Source organism: Sylvia atricapilla, chromosome Z (genome assembly GCF_009819655.1).
Source record: "Sylvia atricapilla isolate bSylAtr1 chromosome Z, bSylAtr1.pri, whole genome shotgun sequence".
In the NCBI taxonomy this organism is placed as follows: Eukaryota; Metazoa; Chordata; class Aves; order Passeriformes; family Sylviidae; genus Sylvia; species Sylvia atricapilla.
Genome location: NC_089174.1, coordinates 79,723,730 through 79,736,031, shown reverse-complemented (window position 1 = coordinate 79,736,031; position 12,302 = coordinate 79,723,730). Strand labels below are relative to the sequence as shown.

Here is a 12,302-nt window from a genome sequence, read left to right as displayed (position 1 = left end):
AGAGTTGCTTCTTTTTCCAGAAGTAGAGTTTTAACTGTCCTTTTCCAAGATATATTCTTCCATATGTTGTGCTTTATGAGTTTATCTCGAAATGGATATTTTTTCCCTATTCCTGTCTTCTGACAAAATTTATTCAATCTATTGAATTTAGATACGTAAATGACTTCCAAATCAAATTTATCCCTAATTCAGAGCATTAAAAACGAATCATATTCTAAATTCTCCATATACCATCCACCATTCATAAGCAGCTTCAGGTCAACTTCAAAATCAAACACTGTGAACCCTTTACAAACATCATTTTACAGAACTGAAGTACCAGTTCACAAGTACAAGGGAAAGAGATTTAACAGAACAAAACAAAAAAGGGACAAAATAAAATAAAAATAAAAGAAACAAAGGAAAGAAAGCAAAATAAAATAAAAACAGAGACAGGGCGTCCATCTTCAGCAGGTCAGACTTCGATCTCATTTCCCCCATGAAGGTTTCACTTGGCGGCAGGTTTAGTGGCATGGCAAACAATGCCTAACTCAGGCAAGTGTAACAGGTCTGCCTTGGCCAGTCTAGTCATCTAATAATGCACAAATATCACACAGAGAAAACATACAAAACCAAATTAATAGTCAAGATCCATCTACCAGATAATGTGGACATAAAATTTAGAAAGATTATGGTGGCATCTTTGTTTAGCTTTCAACCTTTGCATTTTCAAAGTATATTTAAAGAAAAACCTACCAATACACACACACAAAGTCATTTTTTCACATCTTAATAATCTTACTTCAATTACAATTACATCTTTGTTAAATTGTTCATTGAATGTAACATACTTTACATTGCTTTCATTCTGTAATGATTCTTCCTTGATTTACCACTGTTTAAATACACTCTAAATTTCAGATTTTATTGTTTTTTCAAACCAGGTTTTCAATTTCCATTTTACCTCTCCGCTATGTTTAAGTTCACACAATAAATGTTTTACTACTGGCAACATTGGCCAATGGTGTAATTTTACCTCCTGCTGGGATAAAACCCATGATCCATTCCACTGACTCCATTAACAGCGCATCATATGACACATAGTGAAAAAGTCCTTGTGCCATGGTCTCCAAAGCCATACTTATTTCACACAAATTCATCAGAAAGTTAAATTTGTAAAAATTCACATCTTTTTATAAATGACTGATTCTGATATAAAGTTACAGGGAACAGCATTCTGACATTAAAAAAAAAAGCGACCTCAAAACCCAATCGCTTCTTCACCTAATTATGCATACATTTCTGTAGTGTCCAGAATGATTCTGAATAATGTTTTCTCAGAAATGCCTAATCAGCCAGTTATGAATAGAGTCGGAACAAGATCTGTGAGAATTTTGATTACTGTCCTTTCATTCACTGTCTACCACAAAAGACACAGGAAAATGTAGCTTTACCTGCCTGTTGCCATATCATGTCAGGCAGTGATCTCATCACAAGAAAAACACCTGGAAGTGTTGCTCATTCATCAGGCAGCCATCTTCCCTCTCTGGCAGTACTGAACCAGTGTTAAGATCTTACTGATGAAATACAAAACTAAGATTCTGAATAATCTATTGTTACTCATAGTCTACTTATTATGGGGCAGTTCTTCAATTTGAGACTCTGGTCTCCTAAACCTCTAACAGTTTCCAGTGCACACAGCAATATTCTTCGTATACAGCAATATTCTCTTTGTGGTTTAAGAACAAGTTAAAAATATGAAAACAAAGAGCCCCCAGAACAAGACACAGAAGAAACTAAAAACCTAAGCTTTACAAAGACAAATTTATGTGCTGTTTGACCTGCCTCAGAAAGCTACAGGAATAGGCAGTACAGTGTAGGTCAATGTGGACTTTAGTGAAAATACTTTCATAGTTTGTGAAATTTTGGTGACTTGCCAGTTTGTTAAGAACTTCCCAGATGAATATTACAGCAGCACTCATCTATTTAGATCATGACGCAGCAATCATGTCAAAAAATGGTACTCTGGGACCATTGTTAACAAACTGCAAGAAGTCAACAATATTTTTTGAACCAAAACCTGACTCTCGCAGTTAGAGATGTTAGTAAGAGGTTAATTTCTTGATTCTGCAGTTTACAGTTCAATCTACAATTCATGGCAAAACAGCAACCAAGCTGAAAGTAGAGTCAGGTTCACTCCATCAGCTGGAACAATTCCATTCTCAAGAGGCAAAATGTCAATCACTAAAAAGTCAGAGGTTAAATTCCACAGTGAACCCAATGAAGTCAATGGGGCTCTGCCTAACTCCACTGATATGCCTGCCACTGGACCCTGCCTCCTGTACCTGTATTCAAATCTCAGATATTGTACTAGCAACACAAACTGTCTTCTACTCAACACATTTGAAAAATCACGGCCTCATAGCCAGATAGAGGAACACCTGTCAATTTAGTGTTCATCAAGTATTTTATCTCATTAAGAGTATTAAGAACATTTCAGGATGGGAGCATTCTGGACAGATCACTGCATATTTAAACAGATATCCATAACAAAAAAGGAGTACTAGCATACATAAGAAAAGCTTTTTTTTATGGCACACAAAGTAACATTTTCAACAGTAACAAGGAAAAATTGTTTCTTAAAAACTAAACTAGCAGATAAATATTTACATTCAAACAGTATTTTGAATGCTAAGTATAATCTTAGATTATATGATTCTAAAATGGCCAAATGAATATATCACGTCTATAAGACAAAACTGGGATTCATGCTAAAAAAAAGGAAAAATAATCAGGATCTTTAAAAAAGCATAAATCAGCAAAAAATTCTCTACAGCAAAGACGATACATTAAGATGCAAACCGCAGTGTTATTGTCAGGAAATTGCCTGATCTTTTCAGAGCTCCATTGACTTCAGTGAGAACTCCGTGTGAGAATACACTGGCCAACACAAACCATAGAAAAAGGAATTATTTTCCCTTCTTTTCCTTCAAAATATGTAGTAACTACAGAAACGTAGTAGGGAAACTTAAACCAACTATCTTTCTGCTAATGCTGAATTGCAATTAAACATGTGTTACTGAGGTTTTCTTACTTCAATTTTCAATTTTGTTTTGAGGCTTATCTTTCAAAAAGTAATAAAATAAAATAACAGAGCATCACCTTACATAGAAAGCTTAGAACAATTAACAGACACAACAAAGACCAACATTACAGAAGAATGTCTGAAATACCAACCTTCTGCACAGGGGACAACTATCAAAGCTCTGTCAATAAAAACCGTGTTAGTTAGATGCTGGGCCACACCAACACTCGATGCTTCACGAAACTTAATATAACATACTTTGGAGGAAAAAGCAAGAGGTGCGTTGCTGCAAGATAAAAGGAGAAAATAACAATTAGTCATAACTGCATGCATGTATTTTTAACTCCTTCAGGAGTTAAGAGGCTTTTAAAGCCTTAAAAAAGGCTTTTTTTCTGAGAAAAGGAAGCCTGAAGTATAAAAATCTACTAACTTGCCAACTTGCTATATCTGTGAAAAAAGCATGGAGCAGCTTTTTAATGAAAATTTACACAACCAAAAATCACTAACTAACAAGATTAGTTTTCTTCTATTGTCCGGCTACAGAACACCAAATAATACATTTCAAATTACTATTTTAGGAGCATATTTACCTCACAATTACGACTGCCAAGCAAATATTTTATAGCTTATCTTTTTTTCTGAAAATAATCTTTAGGACAAACAACAAACCCTGTGACTTTTTGGTAGGTCCTTCAGATATTATAATAATCAATATGCTTTCTCTGGCTTTCACAAAAGTAGTTTTATTAATTTTTACAAAGATAAAAGCAGTTACTGAGAAGACTTTCAAATGCTGGGTCTTAGCTGACTAATGTAACAAACCCAATTTTTATTATTTGCCTAAGTTTGGCACAAAGTAGCAATGGAGTAACACTGGAGGAAATAGGAACAACTCACCATTTGGCTACAAAAGAGAAGAAAATTTGTAATTCACTTTTCCATTACACAGTATGCCAACAGAGAACATGTAAACATTGCAGTCTTGATCAAAACCACATAAGCTTGTTTTAAAAACTGACTCCCTAGTCAAGGTTTGTAACCTTTATATTAGCAGCTTGTTTCTTCAACATGAAGGAAGTACAGGTAAAATATTCAAAGAGAGAATATGATATGATACTGCTGGAGCATCAGCAATGAAATCACAGGAAAAAAATGTTGCATAGACTGTTTCACCCTGGTCCTGTCTCAACCAAGATGGAAACCAAATTGTCAAATTTCTGGCAGCACCAGCAGCAGTTCAAATTCAACACAACCCATCTTGGAGCCTCCTCAAATTCTGAGCACATGCTTTCCCAGTTATTTTATGAAATTCTATTAGACTTCAGGATTTAAATACAAATCAAAAGTCTCAGACACATCATCTCATCATATTAATTACAAAAATAAACCAAGAATGTAAGCCTGAGACAGGCAGACTAGTATGCTTCTGGCTACCAGGACAGTAGCACCAACGTGTAATATCTAGAGATGGCCAAATTCAGAATGGCAAACATCCCTGATGGAAAATTCAATTTTGAAAATTTAGAAATTACCATTTAGAAAAACATTACAACATGACTACATTTCTTCTGCCCACTTTATTTATTTGTAGTGACTAATGTTTTCACCATTTCAAGCTTCCACACCCAGGAAGGAATTAACTGCATATAACAGCTTCTGAGCCAGCTGTAAGGTCTCAGCTGAGACCTTCCAGCATCAGAGGTGACAGCCAGCTGTGACTTTTTCAGTACTCTGAAGAAACTACTTCATTTACCACAAAGACTTCCGTGGCCACAAGTAGTTTTTCATTTGGTTTGACTTGGTGGGGGAGAGAATTCAAAGGGGAGGGAGAGGACCACGTCTTGGGTTTTTTTTGTTGTCATTGTAGGGTGTTTGCTTGTTTCTTTTTAAATACACCCCTCAGCCTTATAACCCAAATGGCCAAAGCCACCGCTGAAGGTTCTAGGGTCCACACTGCTAAAGACTTCCAATATCTCCTAGGGTTTTTTTCTGTTTTTGTTTTCACTGCCAGTGCAAAAACATAATTCCAGGCAGTTTCAGACCCCCCCAATAATCCTTATAAATTTTAACATCTATAGAGCATGCACTGTCAAGTGTGTTTTCGTAAGATTTACTGTTCTGTATTCACTGATTTAGAACACAAAAGCTATGTGGACTGTGTGCTAAAAAATAATAGATGTCTGAACAATAGTGCAAATGAGGTCCTACAAAGACATCTTGATACCAAGTGTTTTCCAAAGGTTATGAAGAAGAAATTCTCTATAAGGTGACCATCTCTACTAAAAACACATCAAAGCTCCATCAAGGGAAACTATTAAGATCTAAGAGATCTAAAATTCTAGGTTTAACAGTGATCAAGTCCTCTCCTTTCATGAAGGAGGCCTCCAAAATCTTTCCATCAGCCTTTTTAAGAAGGCTTTCCTGAAACAGTAAAGTCCTGTTCTAATTCCTTTTGCTGCTTTTCTTTGCTAGCCTTTACTGAGGCTGAATCCAGGGAGACTCATGACCTTTTTCCTACATTACACAGCCTTGATGTCAAAAAGCAACTCATACATCTCTGATTCAAAGTTACTAAAATCTAGTTAGTCTCCTTAGAAAAGAAAATTTAAGACAAAATAAATATCTAAATAGTATTTGGATATTTCTAACATTTTTATTTCCCTTTGTAGGAAGACAGCAACACTCATCTCCTAACAGAATAAAAATCAACCAAAGGATTTCCTAAAAAGGATCTACTCAGAAATGTACTGCAATAAAAAACCCATAGAAAAGGCTAAAAAACGTTTCTCTAACTGTCCAAATTTTCTCACCTAGAGCATGGAGGTGGGGTGTGTGAGGTGTGGAGGACATGACAGAAATTAGTAACTTATTAAAACAGAATGTTATGGAATAATTGTGCAGATCAGTTTAAATAAGGCTCTGTGTGTTCTGCCTCAGAGGCCTCACCTATACTGCTATCACTGCAGGACATAACAATGTCTATTTATTGGACCATACAGGTGACAAGCCCTTTTCTCAGATGGCATGTCCCTCCTCTTGGTTAAGTAAAGGCGGCCCATCCACCTGTGTCAGAACAGGTAAGGTATACAAGTGACAGTGATTTGGGTGGCACCTCTCAATGCTAAACTGGGCTTTGCCCAAATACTCTGGTCCATGAACAAACCAAGCAGAGGAGGCCCCAAACCCCATTGCCAAGGTCTGGTATGACATGTGTCTCCACCTCTCAACGCCTACTGGGTTGCAGCCAGAGCGGAGATTCCTGGTGGCAGAACACAGAGGCCAATCCAGTCTTGCCCTTGACTAGGGAAGGGTTACGACAAACCAGCCTACCATCAACTTTTGGATGAACCAAAAGTTTATTTACAAACAGTGTTCTAGCTTTCACGACCACTCCAGACTATTCAGAAGCAAGCACTATTACTCTGCAGGTCTTCCCACACCTAATAGAGACAGTGTGCAACTCTCTGCTTTCAAACAACTCGTTCTGCAAAAACCCAGTTGTCGCTCACTAAGTTTTTCAACATTTCACTGTTCAAAAGTCCTCTCAACGCCATATTTGAAGGCTCATTCCTACAACATGTAATTTTGAGGGCTACTCTGAAAGGCAGACTTCAACTGGTTGACAAGTGTATGGGACTAAAAATCCAATTGTAAGTGTCAGTAGTCTCCTGCTAAACTGGAAAACACCACTAGGCTGTGTCAGTGGCTAGCATTCTGGAGTACACACCCAAGGCAAAAGATCTGTGACATCCTGCAAATCAGCTTCAGTTTTTAACTGTTCTGCAAACTGACAGTGATCTAGGTTTTGTTTGGGACACCTTTGCTTCCCATCTACTTGTCAATGAAATACTCTTTCATGAATTTATCACAATGTTATTTAAATACATTTTTAGAAGGCCAACGGGAGGCACTTCTTTTCTTGTTTCTAAGGAAGGTCATTAGAGTAAGCATTTAATTTTCTCCAAAGGTAGCAATTTGGAAGTCAGTTCAAACGTCTATAAGCATGAGGTAAGGAAAATCACACTTCTAACATTTATGCATAAATAACGGTAAATAAAACCAAGAGTAAAACAGGTAATCACAATCCTACACACTGCCTCTGAAAACTGAATTCATCAGAATTATAACCTTGACATTCCCAAGTTATTTCCTACTATGGTGCTGGGTTTTAGTATTTTATGTGTATGTGCACCCTAGTAAAATTGTACACATAGGCACAAACATTATTTGTGTATGAATATGAAGAAAGTACCCATTTCACTTAAAATCTGTTATATAACCTAGTGAAAGACATGAAAAACAGCTGTAAAAAAACCCCAAAAACATCCAGTCAAGAAAAAACCCGAAATATAAAGAATGAACCATGGAACAAGGCCCTAGAAAACTGTATAAAAATCTACCATATAGCTATCAGTAAGGTATACCTTACTTTAAGCATATCTTTACCCATTAAATATTTTTTTCTGAATGGTTGGTATACAAACATAGCCAGATGTTATGTAGCTACATAAAAACTGATAAACACCAACTTTCTGGCCATTCTCTTTTGCAAAGCGAAGTTTTGTTAGTCTGAGCATTTTTGTACCAAAGTTCACATATTGTGATGCTAATAACACCCTCTCCTTTCCACAATTCTGATTTTTCTAAGAAAATACAATGTTTGACAAAGCACATTTGTAACTCGCTTCCCAGTACAACTGCTGCCTCGAGAGAAAAAAAAAATCCTCTCCTTTTCTTTTAATTACCGCCTTGTCGGGGGAGACAACACCGTGATTTTGCAAGCCCCTGCATCTCCCACCTCAGTACACCCCTCGCACGAGATAATTTAGGGAGAAATGTGACGCCCGTGATTAATTTACTGCAGAAGTCTTACTAGGGGCAACTCCGAGGACAAGGCAGGGCAAGTTCCTTGTCTTGCCCTCTACAAAACCTCAGCTACTGTGGCCTCTGTGCCAAAGGCCCCTTCTCGGAGCACAGCGCCCTTTCAACCTCCCAACAGAAGGAAAAAAAGAAGAAAAATGAAGGCAGTCGAGCGAGGGCCGGTCTGGAACTCGCGAGTCTAGAACTCCTCGGTCTAGCTCGCCGGCACCTGGCGTGGGCGAGGAGACAGACAGGCCACGAAAGCGGGTTTTTAGAGAAGGGGGAAACGGCCGGCGCCGCCATCTTAAGTGCGGGCGCAGCTCCTTCCTCGCCGCTCCGGCCATACAAAGGGGAGGGACCACGTGACGCCTCCCTGGTGCCCGCACTCAAAATGGCGCGTCTGGCCTCCTGCCCCTGCCCTTCCCGCCACCCCTCGGCCCCTCCGCGCCTCTCCCTCATGCCCAGTCCCCGTCGTTGCGGAGGGTGGCACGGGCCCCACTTACTCCGGGGGATAGAGACGCAGCTCCTCGATATCTCCCAGGAAGCCGAAGAGCGTTCGCATCTGCTCGCTGGTCACGGCCGAGGAGAGGTTGGTGACCTGGATGACGGACGTGGGGCCCAGGGGGAAGCCCAACGGGACCCCGATCCCGCCGCTGTTCATCATGGCGGCGCCTGCCGAGCCTTACCGCGCGCACACGGGGGCGCGGGCCCGCCCACCGAGAGGGGCGCGCGCCACCGGCCGGAGCGGCCCCGCGGGCGGGCGCTCTAGCGGCGCACTCGACCGCTGCCACAAGAGTTCTCGGAGGGACGGGCGGCCCCTGTCGGCGGGGCCTCCGGCCCCACCCGCGGCGCGGAGATCGGTCGCTTCCCCAGGAACCGCCTCATATGGAGCCGGCCGGGCCGCCGTGTGTAGGACGGGACCGGCGCAGGGCCCGGGCCCCGCCCAGGAAGCGGCGCGGCCGTGAGGGCCCGCCCCTGCCGCTGGCCTCGGCGCGCGCACGGCGCACGCTGCGGGCGCGCGGCGGTGCAGGGGCTGCCCCGGCGACCCCGTGCGCGGGTCGGGCCCCTCAGGGGAGAGCGGCCGGGGGAAAATGCGCCGTGCCCTTCAGTCGCGGCTTTGGGGGCCGCGTTCGCTGTGAGGCAGTTTGATCGCCCCCGGGAATAAACCTCTGAACACACCCTGTGTCTAAGCAGGAAGGGCTTGTAATAGAACGGGTTGTAAATGGTTCTCTTACAAATTGCCTGCGACTCTATCTCAATGAAATTGATCTTGCCTGCAGTCGTAGTTTCAAGTTCGCCTTAAAAACTACATTGTCTGGAGAAAATGAGGTTGAGCACTTCATGTGTGGGCTATCAGTATTAAGGATCAAACTGCAGCCTTTCCTAGTGGTATGGAGCTGAGCAGTTCGGCACTGAAAGGTTTAAGGTTTCAGGCAGTTCGTAAGACTTTCCATTTCCCAAGCATGAACTGAGAAGAGATTGAAGTATTTTTTTAAGCTATCTGGGCTGAAAAATACTGCAAATTTGTGACAGTTCCCTGAGCAAGTAGGTCAGTTGTTACAGAAAATCCATAGATAAGTCAGAGTAGTGCTTCCTTTGTTGATACAGAAATGTAATTCCAAGCAATTGTCAGAGATACATTTTATTTAAATTCGTTTATGCATATGTTTCAGATAGGACTTATTTCAAAATTATTATCAGTGCACTCATCTTTCTAAATGAAATCCGTATTCTAGAACTACAAGACTTAAATCCTTTTTTTTTTTCTTTTTTATTTTTTTTTTTGCAGCCATTCTGGTAGCTTCTAGTTATTTTAAGTTGGGAGAAGTTTAACTGGAGCTTCCAGATATTTTATTATGTATTGTGGAAAATAAAACTGATATTATTATTCTCTGTATAGGAACCTTACATAAGGTTTTGTGATGTTTTCACTAGTACATCTTATCCAAAGATGGTTAGCAGAGATGTAGAAGCTGTTTCTGCTATGAATATTATTATCCTTTCTCCTTGCATTTCTCAGTGAAGGGTCCAAAATAAAAATTAACTCTAAAATCCACAAAGAAAAGCCTTGTGATGTCAGAACTTACTAGGATACCCTCCTTCAGATACAGCCTGTAACAGTACATACAAAATGCTGAGCTACTTACTGGTCTGCTCTCTGAAAACAAAGCAAAGTTAAAATTTTGTAATTATCAGTCCCTGGCACAGTACAAAAATTGGCTTGGAAAAGAAATTAATTTTTTTTCAAGAAGAATATGCAAAAAATTCACACCAATCCCAGACCCCCAAAAATCTAATGCTGAAAGCTTTGGGTCACGCATGCTGCCACTAAAAGGCTGGGAGCAAACCATGACTATTTTAGTCAAACCGGTCAAAATTTAAAGGTGTTAAGGAGTCACTCCCTCGCCTATAATAAAAACATTCAGAGCTACTGAGAAAGAAAAAGTTAAATAAAAAGAGTAGACATGCAGAAAAGGAATCATTTTACAAGGAGTGCCCAAACATCATCTCTCTAATCAATGGCTAACAGACTTGCATCTTGCACATTGCTGGAGGTCTAGAGAAAATTTTGGCTGTTGTTGAAGTGAATTAATACGTGTACAAGTTACTTTTAAATTTTGCTTGCCTGTTTTTACTCATTATTACCTGTATTGTGCATGTAAATAAAGCTTCAGTAAATAAATTCTTTCACTTCTACCTTGCTTGTCAGGTTAACTAGCAAAACACATGGCATTCTGTAGACTTTTGGAAGGTAAACTTAAATTCCAGGTTATCTAAATGTAAAACCGTTAAATAAGAGTGACTATTAACCTTTTGTTTAAGACTGTATTTTGGTGATCTTCCCATGAGGATTAGAAAGCATTTACTGGGTAGTGTTAATTGCAAGTACCTGTAGAAAAATACTGGCAATTAAGAGGGAAGTTACATTAAAAAAGCTGTTTTGGAGGATCAGAAGAAAAGTCTTTTTATCACATGAAGTCACCTTTTAAGCAGACAGTAGGTGGTCTGATAGAGGTGGACATCTCTGTGGTACTTGCTGCATTTGCAGGGGGAGGGAATTGAAATCACATGAGGTAAAATAAATAAGCTTTCATCAGCTTTCTTTAAATGGAACTTTCAAGACTTCAAAAAGAATGTTAGACACAGAGCTAACAATTATTTGATTAAAATAAATAGTTCTAAGTTTTAAGGAATTTGTGAGAAGAGAAATTTGACTTCAGATTCAACCACTCCTGTAGCACTGGTAAAACTTGCTTCTGGAAATCTAAAGCCCTTGCGACTAAGGAGAAAGCTGTACCCGTGGCCAGGGAGAACCAGGTTAAGGGAATTGTTCACATGCAAGGTCACAGGACGTGATGGGATTTTTCTGTGACTGTTGAGGAATCTAGTGTACTGTGTGACCACATCTAATTTACTTTCAAAGCCATAGTGTTTGAATGCCACCCCTAGATTCCAGATGAGCAGGAAGGAGAGTTGGTAAAATTAGAGAGCAATCAGCCCCACCCAAGTCCCTGGGAAAGCAATGGAGCAAATTCCCCTGACAGCCATTTTTAAACATGCTAAGGACAAGAAGTAGACTGGGAGTGGTGAGTATGGATTTATAAAGAGAAAACTGTGCCCGACCACCTCGTAGCCTTCTGCTGCCATGAAATGACTAGCTCATGAATGAGGGGAGAGCATCTAATACTGTTAATCTTGACTTTCTTGAGGCCTGTCTAACTTTGTCCCCATTTTCTTTGACTGCTCTTTTGAAAGCAGTACTAGAATGTCATTGAAAGCCAATATATCTGTGTAGCCTGTGCTACCTAGATTTGTTTTCATACACAGTAACTTTACACCCCTTTCCTTATTGTATGACCAAGATGTCAATGTTTTGTATAGATTAGTGATGCAGAATGCAGGAAACCAATTTCTCTCCTACAGTATGAATGTTCTTCTCTTGTGAATTAATCAAGAGGCATAATCTTCAAGTGCCAATCTCCTACTACTCACAGTAGACTGCCAGTACAAACTACTGCTGATAATACTCCTATATTCTGTTTGTGCTCAGACACATGTTCCAGTTTCAGACACATGTTCACACATCAGATTAACTTTCAAATACAGACAAATCAGAAAATGTTGAGTTCATAACATTTCAAAGACAACAGACTTTATTCTAAACTCCAGCAGATCCACAGTGCTTCTTAAGTACAGAAGTGGTTTTCACCCCCTTTTCATTGTTAAACCTTTCAGGTTTGTCAGGTAACTGCTCTCATTTTTATGTATGCCTTACTATAATTTATGGAGTTTTTTAAGAAGACTGATGTAGAACAGAAAAACACTTCACAGAAAACAAACCCTTAGTTCTGTGTAGTAATCCCCAGTCCACCACATC

General features: G+C 39.9%; 1 protein-coding gene across 1 annotated transcript in view; it reads right to left on the bottom strand.

Annotated features, from left to right (window-relative positions):
- The window catches only part of SREK1 (splicing regulatory glutamic acid and lysine rich protein 1), a 32,302-nt gene extending 23,535 nt beyond the window's left edge, over positions 1–8,767 (bottom strand). The window contains exons 1-2 of the mRNA XM_066338750.1: positions 8,428–8,767; positions 3,217–3,350 (exon numbers count right to left, since the gene is read on the bottom strand). Coding sequence (XP_066194847.1) covers positions 3,217–3,350; positions 8,428–8,588 — 295 coding nt within the window. The 5' untranslated portion in view covers positions 8,589–8,767. The remainder of the gene's footprint in view (positions 1–3,216; positions 3,351–8,427) is intronic.
- Between the last annotated feature and the right edge of the window lie 3,535 nt (positions 8,768–12,302).